Genomic DNA, 21,266 nt, shown 5'->3' with positions numbered 1-21,266 from the left:
GCAGAGAGGACGGCGAGAGAGCGCAGAGAGGACGGCGAGAGAGCGCAGAGAGGACGGCGAGAGAGCGCAGAGAGGACGGCGAGAGGGTGGCCAGAGAGCGCAGAGAGGACAGCGAGAGAGTGCAGCGTCAGAATGCGAGGCGGAGAAAAGAGCTGCACAGCCGGACAGAGCGGTAGCAGACGGTCCCTGTGGGGACATCATATATATGAGAAGGAAAGGGAATTGTTCAAACTTGGATATAAAGTCGCCAATGCTACGAGGGCCCCACTTCCTCTGCCCGAGCAGTCACTGCGCCCTGTACTGCGGCGGGTAAGTAACACAATGGCGTATTCTTGTATAGCACTGATCGGGTAGGCAGCACTGTTTGTACGGCTCCCAGCTCTGCCCCGAAGAGCTTACAATCTAAAATAGCGTTACAATGTGATGGCAATGAGTTTCGCGGTTCATTCAGAAAATATAATCGTGCACCCACCACAAATATTCCCTCGCTTTCCAAAAACGCACCATTCCTTTCACTCCTCGCGGGTTCTTCTAATAAGAGCGCCCGCATTTAAAGATGCCCCCATTTTTACATGCGTAGCCAAAAAGTCTGCAGAGGCTGGGAGCTCACTGCAGGCGTTAGGTTACCAGCAGACAGACACCCGCTTCCCATGCTGGAGGGAGGGAGCAGCATCAAACAGGAAAACTGCGGCCAAACAGATGGGTTTATATGAAGCAGAACAGAGGCAGGGCAAATCCCTTATCCACCTCATTACCAGGGATGAACACGGTATTTAGAGGATATTAAAAACAAAATAAATACCCTGAAAAAGATACAAGGCTATTTGGAGATATAGATGCAGATCTATGCTTTTTTTTGCCTCTTATTCAGATGAGCTCAGGGAGAGATTTACCCCGTTCCCGGGAGATAGAGTCGAATTTAAGCAACATCTCTTCAGCAGCGAAAGGGTTAAGCAAACACCTCCCACACGCAAAAAATTAAGACTCTCCTTGTGTGGCAGGAGAAAGGACGGTGAAGGCTGGCGATCAGAGCAGGACGTGTGCACCGAGAAAGGATCCGCTCTGGTACAGGAGAGCAGATCACTTGCACAGAGCCCAGGACCACTCGGGATTAAATCACCGGTTTAAGATCCTCTCGTCTGGCTTTGGGACCCGGGACCCATCAGTTTCTCAGTCTCTGGGCATGGCAAGGAGGCGCTGCCAGGGCACCTCCTGAAAACCAGCAGAAGGAAGAGCCCGTGCCCAGGGATGGACACAGATGCTGCATGAGTGACCTGGAATGGGCAGGGTAGGGGAAGGTGCCAAGTGAGTGGGACATGCTGGTGGCAGCCTTGGCGTCTCCCCGGTTAGCCGGAGAGCCCCACGGGTCTGGCTCTGTCCCCTGGCACGAGATGCCAGAGCTAAACCCCCCCTATCCTGCCAGCGTCCTGAACGACACCAAGTCTGACGCGGTGCCCGAGAAGTGCTGGCTGGCACTACTCACTCTCATGGTCATCGTACCCACCATTGGTGGCAACATCCTGGTGATCCTGGCCATCTCTCTGGAGAAAAAGCTACAGAACGCCACCAACTACTTCCTCATGTCGCTGGCTGTGGCAGACCTGCTTGTTGGCATATTTGTGATGCCCATCGCCCTCGTCACCATTCTCTTCAGTAAGTACCCGGGGCCTGAATTAATTTACCCTTTCAGCTGGAGAGGTTTCTAATGCACCACAGAGTATTACACGGCTGGCAGAAAATGGGTGAACAAAGGCAGTGCACTGCCTACAAATGGTGGAGGAGGCTACTGGTAGCAAAAAAAATCCTTTTATTGAATGAAGGGATCAAACATCACCCCTGGATCACCCAGAAAACGCTCACCTACACGTTTCGGGCCGTGCGCCCTTTATCAAGGTGTACACTGCCTTTGTTCACCCATTTTCTACTTCCCCTGCTTGGTGGATTGCACGCTGCTCAGGATACCCGATGGGAAGGCTCCTCTGACGGAATTGGAACCAAAAGTGAGTTTTCTCCTACATACTATAACTATGTTATTATGGTTGGGACAACCTCTGTACTGGTCATTGTGCTGGCCAGCACTAGGTACTCGTCGTCCCTTGCCTATTAGCGTATGTTATTATTGCTCACCATCATATTGGAGTGTTCCCAACGGAAGAATTATTATTCAGTATTGGGACTCATAAATTCTGATGCACCGGTTACCCACATTTTGTATTACACGGCTGGCCCCTCAAGCCCTGACAGGGTTAACACCCGCTGCCCTACTCCCTTGGTTCCAGATCTTGTATTTTGTGGCCCGTTGGATTATTCCTATTTTCTGCCCAGAAATCCCTCACTAGTTTTTAGTTTTGGGAAGACAGCATCATTAGGAACGCTTGGGTAATGCTGTGTACATTCGCCTTGATCACTGCACGCCTGGAGGTAGCTCTGCATTCTTCCCTCACTTGGGTACAAGTGTAATGTACCCCTTAACCCATAATGTAACCCGTAATGTACCCCCATAACCTGCATGTATTCACGTTGTGCATTTTTGAAGAATGCCCAACTAAGGAAAGATTGCGGCCATCTGAGCAGGCGTAAAGTAATGGTTAGCTGCCATATTTTAGACTCCCTACACTGTAATGTGGGTGACCCGAAAGCAGAAAGAAAGCGAAGGCATCCTGAGACCAGACTGAGGAGACTTTCACACCTCCCAGCAGCGACACATTGGTTCAACGGGGAGTCTAAAGCTGAAGAACCAAAGCGGGAGATTGTGTCTTATACAGCTCTGAAAATAGTCAGGCTAACCGGGGAAACCTGTGGGGTGATGCCTAGCGCTGCGGAGCCAAATCCGGCAGAGAGAGGAGCTCGGTATAAAGCAGGCGGAGGGACACACAACTCAAAGGGCCAACACTTAGTGGAAAGAAAATGACAACCTAAAAGAGCAGCCCATTCTTCAGCAGAGAGCAGCAAAACGTGGCATTTCTCTGAAAGAGCAGGCTTCCCTAGAAGGATTAAAACACGAATATTGTGCCTCTTGTGGGGGAGCTTTCTGTAAAGCAGCAGGGCCAGAATATCTTACATTAACCCGTGCCGAAAAGTTCCCGCACCAAAGCAGATCGTTAGCCAGGGACAGGGCATTATTCTTAGGCCGCGGGTGGCTAACGCCAGTCCTTAAAAGCCACCAACAGGTCAGGTTTTAAAGATAACCCTGTTCAGCACAGGTGGCTCAGTGAGTGTCTCAGTCCTGTGCTGAAGCATGGTTATGCTGAAAACCTGACCTGTTAATGGCCGGTGAGGATTGGAATGGCCACTCCTGTCCTAGTCGTCTGCTTAAAGAACAGATTCAAAATAAGATCATAGGAGACATCCAATAATTTCCCCTGCTCACCCTACTGAGCCCTCCACACAGAGACAGAGAGAGACAGAGAGAGACACAGACACAGAGACAGAGAGAGACACAGAGACAGAGACAGAGAGAGACACAGAGACAGAGAGAGACACAGACACAGACACAGAGACGGAGAGAGACACAGAGACAGAGAGAGACACAGACACAGACACAGAGACGGAGAGAGACACAGAGACAGAGAGAGAGAGAGACACAGACACAGAGACGGAGAGAGACACACAGAGACGGAGAGAGACACACAGAGACGGAGAGAGACACAGACACAGAGACGGAGAGAGACACAGACACAGAGACGGAGAGAGACACAGACACAGAGACGGAGAGAGACACAGACACAGAGACGGAGAGAGACACAGACACAGAGACGGAGAGAGACACAGACACAGAGACGGAGAGAGACACAGACACAGAGACGGAGAGAGACACAGACACAGAGACGGAGAGAGACACAGACACAGAGACGGAGAGAGACACAGAGACAGAGAGAGACACAGAGACAGAGAGAGACACAGACACAGAGACGGAGAGAGACACAGACACAGAGACGGAGAGAGACACAGACACAGAGACGGAGAGAGACACAGACACAGAGACGAAGAGAGACACAGAGACAGAGACGGAGAGAGACACAGAGACAGAGAGAGACACACAGAGACGGAGAGAGACAGAGACACAGAGACGGAGAGAGACACAGACACAGAGACGGAGAGAGACACAGAGACAGAGACGGAGAGAGACACAGACACAGAGACGGAGAGAGACACAGACACAGAGAGAGACACAGAGACGGAGAGAGACACAGACACAGAGACAGAGAGAGACACAGAGACGGAGAGAGACACAGACACAGAGACAGAGAGAGAGAGAGACACAGAGACAGAGAGAGACACAGAGACAGAGAGAGACACAGAGACAGAGAGAGACACAGAGACAGAGAGACAGAGAGAGACACAGAGACAGAGAGAGACACAGAGACAGAGAGAGACACAGAGACAGAGAGAGACACAGAGACAGAGAGAGACACAGAGACAGAGAGAGACACAGAGACAGAGAGAGACACAGAGACAGAGAGAGACACAGAGACAGAGAGAGACAGAGAGAGACAGAGAGAGACAGAGAGAGACAGAGAGAGACAGAGAGAGACACAGAGACAGAGAGAGAGAGACACAGAGACAGAGAGAGACACACAGAGACGGAGAGAGACACACAGAGACGGAGAGAAACACACAGAGACGGAGAGAGACACACAGAGACGGAGAGAGACACACAGAGACGGAGAGAGACACAGAGACAGAGACACAGAGTCGGAGACACAGAGAGACACAGACACACACACGTTGGGTATTACTGCCAGATGGAGCAGTATGATCACTGCATCAAATCAGCAAGAACCTCCTGTTACCTGTAATTCTATTTTCTATAAGGAGGTGATCATGGAGACAGATACTCAGCACCCCTGTACAAGGTGGCACGTCCATTTTAGAAGTGGACGGAATAAAAAGAGCGAACGCTCCCGTGACCCTTTTTGCTGCTGGGAATGCCAGTAACACAAAGCAAAGCGATATGCCGAGAACATGTGACACGGGTCGCTGGCATAGAAAGGGTTAAACACACTAAAACAAACCTCTCACCCGGCGGCATACACCCATAAATCTGCGTGGGCCTGTATGGCACCAAGGGGCCTGTTAGCACAGGATATGACTGTATATACAACCCTCACGTATGTTTATATACACCCTCCGGTGCCAGGAGACCCGCGGAGTGAGGCGGCATTTTCTGTTACACAGAACGGAATCATTATTTGTGGGCAAAAAATGTAAAAGTCTGCGTGTGCGATCCCCAGAGCGGCTCGCACACACAAACACACACACACACACACAGTGTGTGCGGTGTGTGTAATTACAGGGGGAGAGGGGCTACAAATACAACCAGGGGTTGGTGAATGTGAAAAACACTTTCTTTAACACTATGGAGACTAGTACCTACCCCTCCTGTAACTATATAACTATACACCTATCCCTCCTGTAACTATATAACTATACACCTACCCCTCCTGTAACTATATAACTATACACCTATCCCTCCTGTAACTATATAACTATACACCTATCACTCCTGTAACTATATAACTATACACCTACCCCTCCTGTAACTATATAACTATACACCTATCCCTCCTGCAACTAACTATACACCTACCCCTCCTGTAACTATATAACTATACACCTATCCCTCCTGTAACTATATAACTATACACCTACCCCTCCTGTAACTATATAACTATACACCTATCCCTCCTGCAACTAACTATACACCTACCCCTCCTGTAACTATACACCTACCCCTCCTGTAACTATATAACTATACACCTATCCCTCCTGCAACTAACTATACACCTACCCCTCCTGTAACTATATAACTATACACCTATCCCTCCTGTAACTATATAACTATACACCTATCCCTCCTGTAACTATATAACTATACACCTATCCCTCCTGTAACTATATAACTATACACCTATCCCTCCTGTAACTATATAACTATACACCTACCCCTCCTGTAACTATATAACTATACACCTATCCCTCCTGCAACTAACTATACACCTACCCCTCCTGTAACTATATAACTATACACCTATCCCTCCTGTAACTATATAACTATACACCTACCCCTCCTGTAACTATATAACTATACACCTATCCCTCCTGCAACTAACTATACACCTACCCCTCCTGTAACTATACAACTATACACCTACACCTCCTGTAACTATATAACTATACACCTATCCCTCCTGCAACTATATAACTATACACCTATCCCTCCTGCAACTATATAACTATACACCTATCCCTCCTGCAACTATATAACTATACACCTATCCCTCCTGCAACTATATAACTATACACCTATCCCTCCTGCAACTATATAACTATACACCTACCCTCCTGTAACTATATAACTATACACCTATCCCTCCTGCAACTATATAACTATACACCTATCCCTCCTGCAACTATATAACTATACTCCTATCCCTCCTGCAACTATATAACTATACACCTATCCCTCCTGTAACTATATAACTATACACCTACCCCTCCTGTAACTATATAACTATACACCTATCCCTCCTGCAACTAACTATACACCAACCCCTCCTGTAACTATATAACTATAAACCTACCCCTCCTGTAACTATATAACTATACACCTACCCTCCTGTAACTATATAACTATACACCTATCCCTCCTGCAACTAACTATACACCAACCCCTCCTGTAACTATATAACTATAAACCTACCCCTCCTGTAACTATACACCTATCCCTCCTGTAACTATATAACTATACACCCATCCCTCCTGCAACTATATAATTATACACCTATCCCTCCTGTAACTATATAAATATACACCTATCCCTCCTGTAACTATATAACTATACACCTACCCCTCCTGTAACTATATACACCTAGCCCTCCAGTAACTATATACACCTAGCCCTCCTGTAATTATATAACTATTCCGCCTGTAATTCTATAACTATTTCCACTGTAATTATATAACTGTGCCTCCTGTCATTATATAAGTATACGTTCCCACAGCACAGGCCGCTCAGCATCACATTGTAGACATTAATCCAGACTCCCTCCCCCCACCCCCCACCCCCCCCCACCGAAGATTGAAAGTAAAAACGTAGCAATTTATCATTTGTTTGTAAGATTCAACACTAGAATTTGCAAAGCCGAAACACAATGAAACATTAAAAAGTGTGTCAAAGTTGTGAGCATTTGAAAAACAGGTGTATGAGGGGAGAGCCACCCAGCGAGTGTTAGTAAGGTAGGTAGGCAGCTGGGGGGGATGGGGAATTACAGGTGTAGTACGAGCAGGTTGGTCGGACAATCCCAGACAGATTATCCAGTGACCTAGTTCTCCATCAGAGATGTTACAGCTATATCATCCTGCGGAAATCTAGAGAATTGTTCTGGCAACTAAACCTTTTAATGACGAATGTTTGCGAGGAGTGGGCACTGTATACCCGGGCGCTGTATACCCGGGCACTGTATACCCGGGCGCTGTATACCCAGACGCCCCCCTCAGAACGCTAACGGACCACATTAAAGGCCCCATGAGCAGGAAGAAAATGCATCAAAAGATGTCGGACCAGCAGGAGGGTCCGGGGATATAGTCGGAGACCTGGGGGGATATATAGTCGGAGACCTGGGGGGATATATAGTCGGAGACCTGGGGGGATATATAGTTGGAGACCTGGGGGGATATAGGCCGAAACCCATGCGATTGAAAGGGCATTGTCAGCGGTCTTTATTAACACACTCGAGCTGAATCCTCTTTAAAAGATACAAAGCACGATACTATAATAATACACTTTTTTTAAATTGATGTGGATACAGATATTAACTTGTATTTATCATTTCTGGAGATAGTATTAATTAGCTGCTATTACAGGAAGTAGTGAGTATGTATTAAACTCGTTTCGTTGACTTTTCCCCCAGTGCTGCACAAAGTTACAGAATACATTAGCAATAAGTTAGAATCCATTACACAGCATCCACAAGACACGCAAATGGAGTCGCTTGGGACTCGGGTTTCTCGTTCATAATAATATGTACAGAATACTGCGCCATTAAAGAGAGGCCAAGACCTTTCCATGGGAGGCGCTTCTCTAACCGCAGGAAATGATCGCTCACCGCTTCGCACGGTAACTGTTGGTTAAGATTACGCTACCTGCGTGCCCGCGCACTCCTGCAGCCCCAGCGGTCTGGGAACTTGGCTGCGGGAGACTGGGGAGGCGTGGTGGACGTGTCACGAAGCTGGTTCACCCTCATTGGCTGGACCGCTCATGTAATGTGGGCGTCACGCGCCCGCGCTTGAAAAGACAAAAATTTTGTCTCTTCAAATCGCGGTGCTGCACTAGGAGCGGTCTCATAGGCATGAAGCCGTTTGTGTGCGCTGTATAATCGCGGCCTGAGTGCTGGCGGGGCCTGCAACACATCGCAAAGAAATATATACTGCTAGGGCAAGGGTGACCAACAGGTCAGGTTCAGGCTCTCTGCTTCAGCATAGGTGGCACAATCAGCTGAGCCACCTGTGCTGGGGCAGGGATATCCATAAAACCTGACCTGTTGGTGGCCCTTGAGGACTGGAGTTGGTCAGGCTTGTTATAGAGCAGTGGTTCTCAAATCCAGTCAAGACAACAAACCAGGTTTTCAGGATATCCCTGCTTCAGCACAGGTGGTTGACTCAGAGGCTCGGTCTTTGACTGAGCCACCTGTGCTGAAGTTGGGATGTCTTGAAAACTTTACCTTTTGAGGACTGGAGTTGGCCACCCTGTTCTGGAGTAGGGGTGCGCAAACTGGGGGGGCGCGAGCATTTCTAGGGAGGGTGCGGGCGGTTACAGAGGCCCTGCGCTCTTCCCCAGGGCATTTAAATTAAATGCCAGGGGAGGCGTGAGGCCTCTAACTCCCTTACCTGCTCTCTGCCAGGTCTTTGGTGACGCGGCGTCATGGCTCATGTTTCCTAGTCACCATGGCAACGCCCGTCAAATGACGCGGCGTGGTCACGTGATATGACCCACGATGTCATGACGCAGAGTCCTTGGAGAGGGGGGCGCGAACACTGCGGCTGCCGGGCAGGGGGGCCCATCTCAAGAAGTTTGCGCACCCCTGTTCTAGAGTATACTGTAGGGCTGGCACATAAGGGGTTAATACAAAGCTGAATCAAGTTCTTAGGACAAGGAGAAGCCATGTGTTGCAGGCACTGAACGGGTTAACACAGGAAGCCCCTTTTAAAGCTTAAGGACAAACCGCGCTTCCCAGCTGGTGAGGGGTTAACGGCCTGTGCAGCGTTTGCTTGCGAGTTCCTGTTACGCAGAACAACTTGATGACAAAACAAAGCAGGAGACACAGGACTCACGACTCGCCTTAACCCCACTCCGCTTGCACTTAACCCCTAATCACAGCCCATTCATATCGGGGACACATTCTGTAATGCACAGCATGGCGTTGAAGGGGTTAAGTGTGTCAGCTGATTGAGAAGCACCCTTTCACTGCCAGGACAGAGCGCTGATGCAGGCTGTCAAACACCGAGCCAAACTGCCCAAGAGAAACTGCTCTGTAAAAGTGAAATTAGCTGAGAAGCAAGAAAAACATACAAAGGATCCGTCCCGCACATTACAACAACAAACCCTTCTTGGTGGTGCCGCTCGGCTTCTCATAGCCAGAGCTTTTATGTTTTGTACAGTGTGGCCTGTAATATTTCCCCTGCTGCCACAGCAAACACAGGGCCAGTATGCATGCCGGGGCTGCACTGACCAGATGCTCCTAGTACAGAGGTTGTGTGCTGGGCACAGTACTGAGCAGAGATGCCGCATCTAAGAGCGCTTTCTCCCTGTGTGTTTTACATGTGTTCTACGTAACTCCCCCAACCTGCATCTCATTCATCCTGTGTCCTCTCTCCCCTCTCCCCCCCCCCCCCCCCCCCCAGCGAGAAGACACAGCTTCCTAAAACATGGACTTGATAGCTGGCTCACACGGTAGCAAAACGCCCTGTATATACAATCCCTCTACATGACAGCGACCTCACAAATGTCAAGTGGAGGAGCCACACGTGGAGGTCACAGGGGGCTCCGTCTCATTTCTCATATGTATACACGGACGGACACACGGACGGACACACGGACGGACACACGGACGGACACCATTTGTAGCAGATTTGTTAAATATATAGTTACATTCAAAATAAGGAGGGAGAGAAGATGTTGCAAGACCAAGCGCTTTCCCTTTCTTTCAAACTATTTGTATTTATTTTTAGGATAACATGGGGGAAGGGTGGGGGTACAGAAAAAAGCAGGACCGGTGGGAGGGGGCCTTGCCCCCACCACGATCAAAACAATAAAGAACAGTGATAATATCTTTAGTATAGTGTTAACAATCTTAATATTTCTAGTCAAAAAGGAGAAAAAAATAAAAAAACAGCCACGGTGGGGGGGGGGGGGGGGGGGAGGGGGATGGGGGAGGAGGAGAAGGGGGGGGGGGGGGGGGGTTTGGGTAAGAGGTCCCTTGATAATAGTCCTTTTATTTCCCCGAATCAATGATTTTTGGTTTTTGATATGGTTGTTACACGCCGAGAGGCCCCCCGCACTGACACGTTACACGCCGAGAGGCCCCCCGCACTGACACGATACACGCAGAGAGGCCCCCCACACTGACACGTTACACGCAGAGGCCCCCCGCACTCACACGTTACACGCAGAGAGGCCCCCCCGCACTCACACGTTACACGCAGAGAGGCCCCCCCGCACTCACACGTTACACGCCGAGAGGCCCCCCGCACTGACACGATACACGCAGAGAGGCCCCCCGCACTCACACGTTACACGCAGAGAGGCCCCCCCGCACTGACACGTTACACGCAGAGAGGCCCCCCCGCACTCACACGTTACATGCAGAGAGGCCCCCCGCACTCACACGTTACACGCAGAGAGGCCCCCCGCACTCACACGTTACACGCAGAGAGGCCCCCCCGCACTCACACGTTACACGCCGAGAGGCCCCCCGCACTGACACGATACACGCAGAGAGGCCCCCCCGCACTCACACGTTACACGCAGAGAGGCCCCCCGCACTCACACGTTACACGCAGAGAGGCCCCTCAGAAAAACACGTTCTGCAAAATGTGCGGCGGAGGAGCAAGAGAATAGAAAGGCTTTTACAATGGCGCATCTCTCGGGCGCTGTACCCAGGCCCAGCCTTTAGTCTGGCAGAGAATGGGGCATTAACACGGGGCATTAACACGGGGCAGTGCCGTCTGGTAATAAAGCAGTAACATTTCCCTTGGGGGCATAGCAGCAACGTGACAGATACAGAGCTCGGCACATCCCCCACAAGAGTGACGGAAACTGCATCCCGGGCCGGAGATCGGTATAATCCCCCCAGACACCGGGCACGGCCCCCCAGACACCGGGCACGGCCCTCGAACGTCGGGGTATAAGGTCGCTAAGCCCGTGACGCGCGCAGTGTAAACACGCTCACGTCAGCTCTTTATAAGGAATGCAGGCCCTCTGTGACACGCCTCCCTGTATCCTCTCGTGTGATGCCCTGCACAGTACACGGATGCCCTGCACAGTACACGGATGCCCCAATACAACGGGGAGCTGGACATTTATACAGGACCTACTGCTTCATGTGTAGCTGTTATACTGCAAGGCCACGTCCCGGTCTGCAATATGGAATAAAGGGCCATATTTACTGACCGCCGTCTCAGAGGTAGCAATGCTTAGTAGATACGGACCGTAGGTCTACAACACATGGTAACTCTGAAGCCGGACGTAGTTATCCACAGGGTTAACAATGTCCATGACCACTAAAAAGGTAGTAGTGGGTGCATGGAGCAAACGCTCAGTGTGGAAGGCTATAAGAATATAGACTTTAGTCCGACATTTACAGAAAAGGTCCTATCCCCGCTGCTCTCTGCCGGGCTGCTCCTCTGCTCCCTCCCGTGTGCTCACCACCCTCTTCCCCCTCTGTTTCAGGACAGGCATGGCCGCTGCCGCATGGCCTGTGCGCCATTTGGTTATTTCTGGATGTCCTGTTTTCCACTGCGTCCATCATGCATCTGTGCGCCATATCCCTGGATCGCTACATCGCCATAAAGAGGCCCATCCAGGCCAGCCAGTTCAACTCCAGGGCCAAAGCACTGATCAAGATTGCGGTGGTGTGGCTCATATCCGTGGGTAAGACACGTCTTGTGATACAGGGGCCAGCAGGTGTCGGTGCCATGCAAGGCAGCTATCCAATACACCCATCTCTTCCATAACCACGCTTCCACCCTTCCGTGTGTTATAAGAGCCGTCCTTGCGGCTATGCTTTTTATTTTTGTAATAGGTTTTGAAGCAGGGGGTCTCCGGAGGTGAAACGCATTGATTTCAACTAGGGGCACCCCCTTGGTTCCCGAGATACGCACGCTGCGTATGGGGTGCCGGTAGGAGTCCTGGCTGGGTTTACAATATGGCGGTTTAAAAGTCCTGCGTCCTGTGGGCCAAGAGGAAGCAATTATATCATCCATCGTGGCTTCCTATTGGCCTGCGTGACCGGGACACAAACTGGAGAGATGCCGGCAGCACCCACGAAGGTAAGTAATCAGGGGGAGCAGGGGGTCCCCGGGAGATGAAATGAACGCAGGTCACCTCTGGGGACACCCGGCATCAATCCTAGAACACAAATGTAAAGGGAAGCAGGATCGCTGCTTTAACCCGTGTTACCAGATGGGAAGCCAACACATTGCAAGTAACAGTTCCCAATATATCTAGCAAGCAGAGCAGGGTCTGTGTCCCGCCTGACAGAGAAGGGTTAGGGTGACCAATATATACATGATTGTGGGGAAGGGGGTGCAGCACGAGGCACAGGGCTGGGTCCTGTATGCAATGTGCACATAACAGATGTTTAACTTGCTGCTAAACCGAAGCCACGGTTCCCAATATGCAAGCCTGGAGGTTATACAAATATCACACGTAACCTCTGCTCCTAATCCTCCACCGGCAGGCACGCTGGCAACAGCCCCTGCGAGTTAGAGAAGCTATGACAACCCGCTGATCCCTTCTGAATCCCGCAGCTGTGGAGGTGCTCATCAGAACTGGGACACGCTGAAAACCTATCCTGTGCTTTCCCAGGGAACGGATCACAAACACTTTCTTTTCAATTCTAGTGGCCTCAAATAGCTTAGTCTCCAACGATCAGATTACTTGGGTCCGGGCCGATAATCGGCCAGTGGCAGCTGTACGGCAGGCAATCAGGTTCTCCAAGTGATGAGCCGGTGTAGAGATCACATGCGTTGGATGCCTGGTTTCTGCAACGCGCAGACCCTTACTGCGGCCACGGACCCTCACTGCGGCAACAGCCCCTCACAGCGCGCGGCCCCTCACTGCGCCGCGGCCACGGACCCTCACTGCGGCAACAGCCCCTCACTGCGCCGTGGCCACGGACCCTCACTGCGGCAACAGCCCCTCACTGCGCCGCGGCCACGGACCCTCACTGCGGCAACAGCCCCTCACTGCGCCGCGGCCACGGACCCTCACTGCGGCAACAGCCCCTCACTGCGCCGCGGCCACGGACCCTCACTGCGGCAACAGCCCCTCAGCGCGCGGCCCCTCACTGCGCCGCGGCCATGGACCCTCACTGCGGCAACGGCCCCTCACCGCGGCAACCGCCCCTCACTGCGCCGCGGCCATGGACCCTCACTGCGGCAACGGCCCCTCACCGCGGCGCGGCCACCGCCCCTCACCGCGGCGCAGCCACTGCCCCTCACCGCGGCGCGGCAACGGCCCCTCACCGCGGCGCGGCAACGGCCCCTCACCGCGGCGCGGCCACCACCCCTCACCGCAGCCACCGCCCCTCACCGCGGCGCGGCAACAGCCCCTCACCGCGACGCGGCAACCGCCCCTCACCGCGGCGCGGCAACGGCCCCTCACCGCGGAGCGGCCACCGCCCCTCACCGCGGCCACGGCCCCTCACCGCGGCGCGGCAACAGCCCCTCACCGCGGCGCGGCAACGGCCCCTCACCGCGGAGCGGCCACCGCCCCTCACCGCGGCGCGGCCACCGCCCCTCACCGCGGCCACCGACCCTCACCGCGGCCACCGCCCCTCACCGCGGCCACCGCCCCTCACCGCGGCCACCGCCCCTCACCGCGGCCACCGCCCCTCACCGCGGCCACCGCCCCTCACCCCTCACCGCGGCCACCGCCCCTCACCGCGGCCACCGCCCCTCACCGCGGCGCGGCCACTGCCCCTCACCGCGGCGCACATGCATTCTGCCCCGTCGCATTGCTTTGCCGGGGCTGACAGATTGCGGGCAGATAAGGAGTTATTTCCATGAATGCCAGCGCTGCATGTTCTGCACAGAAAGACACTCGGACAGAACCTGCGCTGTCACAAGACGATGATTTATACAAGTTCTAAGTAACTGTATTGTAGTCAGACCGGCTGCCAGGGACCCGGGGAACCCCAGGGGGTCTCTGCCTGAGCTCAGCGCCCGCTCTCCCCCTCCAGGGAGTCTGCTGCCACGGATCAGCGCTTCATCGCTCTCCCTCCCATCAGAAGGTTAATCCCAGCCTGCCCCTCTCCTGCGCTAATCACCAGGTTCCACGGGGAAGAGACGGAGCGGGGAATTATTTATCAGCGCGGCGGCATAAAGCAGCCGCCTGGGGTCACCCTCACCCTCCCTCCCTCCCCCAATGTCACCCACCTCCTCTCAAACCCCCTCAATGGGTCTTGGAGAATCTGCAACAAACTTTTTTAGGCTGAAATCAAAGTAACAGCGACACGAGAAACACTTGTAAAGATGCAGCAGCAGAGAAAGTGTGTTGAGGATATTTGCAAAGCGTTAGCAAATGTTTGAGGATTACATTCATAGGCGTGTTTGATTGTCACTGAAATAAACATCTCCAGTGCACTGCTTAAAAAGAATCAGTTCAAGTTTATACAAGAGAAAATGATCCTCTCTTTCAGGCATCGCCATCCCGATCCCGATCCAAGGTCTCCTCAACCAAAAGACCATCTTCAACAACAACAAAACCTGCATGGTCCAGACCGAGCACTTCAGGGACTTCATCATCTATGGCTCCATGGCTGCTTTCTTTGTCCCGTTTGGCATCATGGTGGTCATTTATTTCCTGACCATCCACGTGCTGCGGAAAAAGGCCTACCTCATTAAGAACAATCCCCCGCAGCGCCTTACGTGGTCCACAGTGTCCACTGTATTCCAGAGGGACGTGACCCCTGGTTCTTCTCCCGAGAAGGTGGCTATGCTGGAGGAGCCAAGAAAATATAAGGAGCTGTCTGGAGGCAACGAGGAAATGCACATCCGCAGGCTGTCCAGTGTGGGCAAGAAGTCCATGCAGACCATCACCAACGAGCAGCGGGCTTCTAAAGTCCTGGGTATTGTCTTTTTCCTCTTCGTCTTCATGTGGTGCCCCTTCTTCATCACCAACGTTGCCTCGGTTTTCTGTGCCACAGAGACGTGCGACCCAGACATCATCAAGACGCTGATGGAGATTTTTGTCTGGGTGGGGTACGTTTCTTCTGGGGTGAACCCGCTGGTCTACACCCTCTTTAACAAGACTTTCAGGGACGCCTTCGGCCGGTACATTACATGCAACTACCGCGGCATGCGGTCCATGAAGATTCTGCGGAACTGCTCCAGCCGAATATCCTTTCGGCATTCCATAGCCGACAATTCCAAGCTGATCACGAAACACGGGATGAGGAACGGGATTGACCCAGTCCTGTACCAGAGCCCCCTGAGACTATGCAATGCTCAGCTCGAGTCCTCAGCTATCCTGCTGGACACCTTGCTGCTCACCGCAAACCAAGCCGGAAAAACCGAGGAGCAAGTGAGCTACGTGTGAGCCTGACCAAAGCTGTGCCACGGCTACCGGGTACAAAGCCATGCCACGGCCACGTCTGCGACTTCGCACACACCGAGGTGCCAGGGTAGAAATACCATTTCATGCATTATTTATAAACTTCTTCGTAGAACGGACAAAGAGAGAGATCATTTTTACTGCTCTGCATCAGCGACTATGGAGCCGTATCCTGCCCAGCTTCACGTTAACGTGCACAAACGTGGTCTAAAGTAGCAGCTCCTACATAGGCTCTAACCTTAAAATGGAACGTGCTGCAGTACAAAGCAACGCAGAGTATGATCGCAGGATCTCCCACATTTAAACACTACCCGCAGAACAGCACAATTATTAAGTACAGCCGCCCCCCTCTCTGCGTCCGACTCTCTAAACACCAATAGCACTATTATCCAGAAGTGAGCCCCAGTGATAATGAAGCCGGCACACGGCAGTAAGTGAAGCGAGGTTTAGGTAATATGTATTTGCAGCAGCTCTGGGTAGATGGGAAGGGACAGAGATAGCAGCATTAGCTTACACCGCAGTATGGCTGGCTTTAGAAGGTTGTGGTGTATGTGCCGGAGCGGCTGCTTTTCAGGCTGCACATGTGGATGAGCCGGGATATCGTATTACAAAACACAGATAAAGTCTGTATCTCACAGTCACCTGGCAAATCCGTGACCAAACGAACCGCCGGTTACTGCCTGAAGAATCTGCGCTGACAAACCTACGGAATTCTAACAGTGAAGGGGCGAGGAGGAGCCAGAGCTGCCAGGTCACCCCAACCAGGGGGCACACGGACCCTCTCATATGTAAATAGTGACTGAAAACAGGAAGGCAGAATGTCCCCCAGGGCTGCCTGCGGCAGGGCACAGAATGCACCCCAGGGCTGCCTGCGGCAGGGCACAGAATGCCCCCCAGGGCTGCCTGCGGCAGGGCACAGAATGCCACCCGGGCTCGATGTGGCAGGGCACAGAATGTCACCCGGGCTCCCTGCGGCCGGGCACAGAATGCCACCCAGGCTCGATGTGGCAGGGCACAGAATGTCCCCCAGGGCTCCCTGTGGCAGGGCACAGAATGCCACCCGGGCTCGATGTGGCAGGTGCTGCCTGCTGAGTCGTGGTTATTTGTGTTATTTTATAAAGACTAATGTAAAGAAAATAAATCTATACAGGTGTTAAAGCCAAACTAGCACTGCCTTATCTCACTGCCTTATCTCACTGCCTTATCTCACTGCCTTATCTCACTGCCTTATCTCACTGCCTTATCTCACTGCCTTATCTCACTAAGAATATCTTATATAGGGGACAAGCCTGCACTACTTCAAGAGATGCAGATAAAACCTAAATATAAGCATATACGCGCCTACACATTTCCACATACAATCACACAACATGTGCGTATAATATAAGTATGTATGTGCATACGCGAGTGTGGGTGCCTATAGAGATACACTGATATCTATGCTAGTATGCTTCCTGCACACATCTCCCCATATACCGCAGTAGCCCCTGCGGCGGGCGCTACACCAGCCCGGAATGGGACATTTGGTCCAGAAGTGACGCTCATTATTGCCCAAACCTGCAAGTTCTTCACTGCGCCGCCTGCCCGTCTCATGTACAAACGGTTGGATAAGCACCACCACAGCTAAACAACCTGATATAAAGCGATAACCCAACTGCTGAGGCTCCCGAGCACCTGCTTACTGCGGTGAAGCACGGAGGAAACAAGCACAACATTCAGCGTTATCTGCAAAGTAAACCCAAGCAGGGAGGCAGACATGGCACAGATAGGGGGGAGAGCCATAGATGTTACTTTGTTATAATGGTAGAGAACTGAGTAAGTGGGAACGGCAGCAACACACTCATAAGTACATCACCAATTGCAAATAAACCCAGTGTTTCTCAGACAATCACGTTACTAGAATGAGCTTTTCCTTTTAGAGCTTTCGGAGTCTGAAGCCCCTCGCCCCACCCAGGGTGAGACACCCACCGTGCCCTCTCCCTACACAAGCCTGGAGGTATCCACAAGCTCCCCGGGAGGACCACCTCTCCCTGCCCAGCAGAATTATGTGCAGAATGCCAGGAGGGAGCCAGGAAAGCTCCTCACTCCTACACCCATGTGCTGCTGTGTAAATGTTTGTTTTAAGGCAGCAGCATCAAATAAACAGACCCTTTCACTAGGGTGATTTGTTCTGCAGCCATTCCACCTAGAAAGAGAATTGATGGAGAGGAGGAGAGAGGGGCGCAGAGCGCCAGGGAGAGGGGCGCAGAGAGCGGAGGGGAGAGGGGCGCAGAGCGCGGAGATGGGGGGGCACAGAGAGCTTAGATGGGGGGTCGCAGAGAGCGGAGATGGGGGGGCGCAGAGAGCAGAGATGGTGGGACGCAGAGGGCGGAGATGGGGGGGCGCAGAGAGCGGAGATGGGGGGGCGCAGAGAGCGGAGACGGGGGGGCGCAGAGAGCGGAGATGGGGGGGCGCAGAGAGCAGAGATGGTGGGACGCAGAGGGCGGAGATGGGGGGGCGCAGAGAGCGGAGATGGGGGGGCGCAGAGAGCGGAGATGGGGGGCGCAGAGAGCGGAGATGGGGGGGCGCAGAGAGCGGAGATGGGGGGGCGCAGAGAGCAGAGATGGGGGGGCGCAGAGAGCGGAGATGGGGGGGCGCAGAGAGCGGAGATGGGGGGCACATAGAGCGGAGATGGGGGGGCGCAGAGAGCGGAGATGGGGGGGGAGCGGAGATGGGGGGGCGCAGAGAGCGGAGATGGGGGGGAGCGGAGATGGGGGGGCGCAGAGAGCGGAGATGGGGGCGCCGAGAGCGCCTCTTCTGCCTCCGCCTCCCCCCACTCGTCTTTCTCTCCCCCCCCCCCACACAGATTTCTTTTTGCCCCCTCATTTTATCCTCACGGTCTTTTCCTCTCATTTGTATTGTAACCTTTTCAAGTTCGCTTCTCCCCAATCTCTGCCACATGCTCCAGTCACGCCCCCCACTGAGACTCCACCCCCTGTCCAAGGCCCCGCCCACAGAGCTCTGCAGAGAGGAAGAGATTTCCCCCCCTGTGCTTCCTGCAGCTCAGGACCCCCTGAGTAAGAAGTCACAGTCACCCTGTAGTGCAAGGGACAGAATAGGGACCCGTAGGTGCCACACAATGTCCACAGCTCAGAGTCAACAAACTAAGAGATTTAACACCAAGCAGGGAAATCCGGCCTGGGCATTACAGGAGCCGGACACAGGACCCCGGCGACAAACCAGAGGTATGAATTCAGACCGGGCCACCAGGGTAAACACAGGAGAGAGCGCACGCAGTCTGTAATCAGCAAACAGCGGGAAGTGTTAATAAGACGCGCATGCGCAGTGACAAAGTGACTATGGGGGGCGCACGTGCAGTGACAAAGTGACTATGGGGGGGCGCATGCGCAGTGACAAAGTGATTATGGGGGGCGCACGCGCAGGGACAAAGTGATGACGGGGCGCACGCGCAGGGACAAAGTGACAACGGGGGGCGCATGCGCAGTGACAAAGTGATTATGGGGGGCGCACGCAGGGACAAAGTGATGACGGGGCGCACGCGCAGGGACAAAGTGACGACGGGGGGCGCACGCGCAGGGACAAAGTGACAACGGGGGGCGCACGCGCAGGGACAAAGTGACGACGGGGGGCGCATGCGCAGTGACAAAGTGATTATGGGGGGCGCACGCAGGGACAAAGTGACTATGGGGGGCGCACGCAGGGACAAAGTGACTATGGGGGCGCACGCAGGGACAAAGTGACTATGGGGGGTGCGCGCAGGGACAAAGTGACTATGGGGGCGCACGCAGGGACAAAGTGACTATGGGGGCGCACGCGCAGGGACAAAGTGACTATGGGGGCGCACGCAGGGACAAAGTGACTATGGGGGGCGCGCGCAGGGACAAAGTGACTATGGGGGGAACACGCAGGGACAAAGTGACTATGGGGGGCGCGCGCAGGGACAAAGTGACTATGGGGGCGCACGCAGGGACAAAGTGACTATGGGGGCGCACGCGCAGGGACAAAGTGATTATGGGGGCGCACGCGCAGGGACAAAGTGACTATGGGGCACGCGCAGGGACAAAGTGACTATGGGGGGCGCACGCAGGGACAAAGTGACTATGGGGGGAGCACGCAGGGACAAAGTGACAATGGGGGGCGCACGCAGGGACAAAGTGACGAAGGGGGCGGGGGCGCAGGGACAAAGTGACGAAGGGGGCGGGGGCGCAGGGACAAAGTGACGACGGGGACGGGGGCGGGGGCGCAGGGACAAAGTGACGACAGGGAAGGGTGCGCAGGGAGCCGAGAGTCCTCGGTCTAGAGATTCCAAAGCGATCCCCAAAACAAACCCTGCGCTCCCCCTCCCCCGCGCTCCCCCTCGTCTCTGGAATCCTGACTGCACAATAAACGATATATTTACATATAAAGTGATTTGGAGCAGTTTTACCTCCGGGCGCACCCATCGCCCGCATTATCTCAGCCCTTGTCTGGGTACGAGAGACCCTCCTAAAGCACGTGGAAGCCGCTGGTGTCGGGACCATCACACAGGGGCACTTACTGCGGGCGCCATTCATCGCCATTTCATGCGAGCCGGGAGAAGAATCCAAGCGCCGCGCCTGGAAGTGCGAGGAAGTGAGGGGGGGCGGGACGTCTGGTCGCGGCCGCTGCGCCTCGAACAAATGGCTGCCGCCGCTTCGTCAACGGACCGTCCTCCGAAGCTGATCCGGGGGTTAATTTAAGGGGATTTCGCGGTTAGGGTCGGGGGTTAATTTAAGGGGATTTAGCGGTTAGCGTCGGCGGTTAATTTAAGGGGCTTCGCGGTTAGGGTCGGGGGTTAATTTAAGGGGATTTAGCGGTTAGCGTCGGCGGTTAATTTAAGGGGCTTCGCGGTTAGGGTCGGGGGTTAATTTAAGGGGATTTAGCGGTTAGCGTCGGCGGTTAATTTAAGGGGCTTCGCGGTTAGGGTCGGGGGTTAATTTAAGGGGATTTAGCGGTTAGAGTCAGGGGTTAATTTAAGGGGATTTAGCGGTTAGGGTCGGGGTTAATTTAAGGGGATTTAGCAGTTAGTCAGGGGTTAATTTAAGGGGATTTAGCGGTTAGAGTCGGGGTTAATTTAAGAGGATTTCGCGGTTAGGGTCGGGAGTTAATTTAAGGGGATTTAGCGGTTAGAGTCAGGGGTTAATTTAAGGGGATTTAGCGGTTAGAGTCGGGGGTTAATTTAAGGGGATTTAGCGGTTAGCGTCGGGGGTTAATTTAAGGGGATTTAGCGGTTAGAGTCGGGGGTTAATTTAAGGGGATTTAGCGGTTAGGGTCGGGGTTAATTTAAGGGGATTTAGCGGTTAGGGTCGGGGGTTAATTTAAGGGGATTTAGCGGTTAGAGTCGGGGGTTAATTTAAGGGGATTTAGCGGTTAGAGTCGGGGGTTAATTTAAGGGGATTTAGCGGTTAGGGTC

General features: G+C 53.2%; 2 protein-coding genes across 3 annotated transcripts in view; one reads left to right on the top strand and one right to left on the bottom strand.

Annotated features, from left to right (window-relative positions):
- The window catches only part of PSMD1 (proteasome 26S subunit, non-ATPase 1), a 76,183-nt gene that overhangs the window by 20,490 nt on the left and 34,427 nt on the right, over positions 1-21,266 (bottom strand). The gene's annotated exons all lie outside the window — the stretch shown is intronic.
- HTR2B (5-hydroxytryptamine receptor 2B) lies at positions 753-16,999 on the top strand. The gene is made up of 3 exons (XM_075570948.1): positions 753-1,653; positions 11,951-12,151; positions 14,922-16,999. Exons 1-3 carry the CDS (start codon positions 1,317-1,319, stop codon positions 15,818-15,820), a joined length of 1,437 nt encoding a protein of 478 aa, XP_075427063.1. The 5' UTR covers positions 753-1,316; the 3' UTR covers positions 15,821-16,999.

This window comes from Ascaphus truei, chromosome 14 (assembly GCF_040206685.1).
Source record: "Ascaphus truei isolate aAscTru1 chromosome 14, aAscTru1.hap1, whole genome shotgun sequence".
NCBI classification, from domain to species: Eukaryota; Metazoa; Chordata; class Amphibia; order Anura; family Ascaphidae; genus Ascaphus; species Ascaphus truei.
The sequence above is the reverse complement of the archived record's forward strand: the minus strand, read 5'-3'. Positions and strand labels throughout refer to the sequence as shown.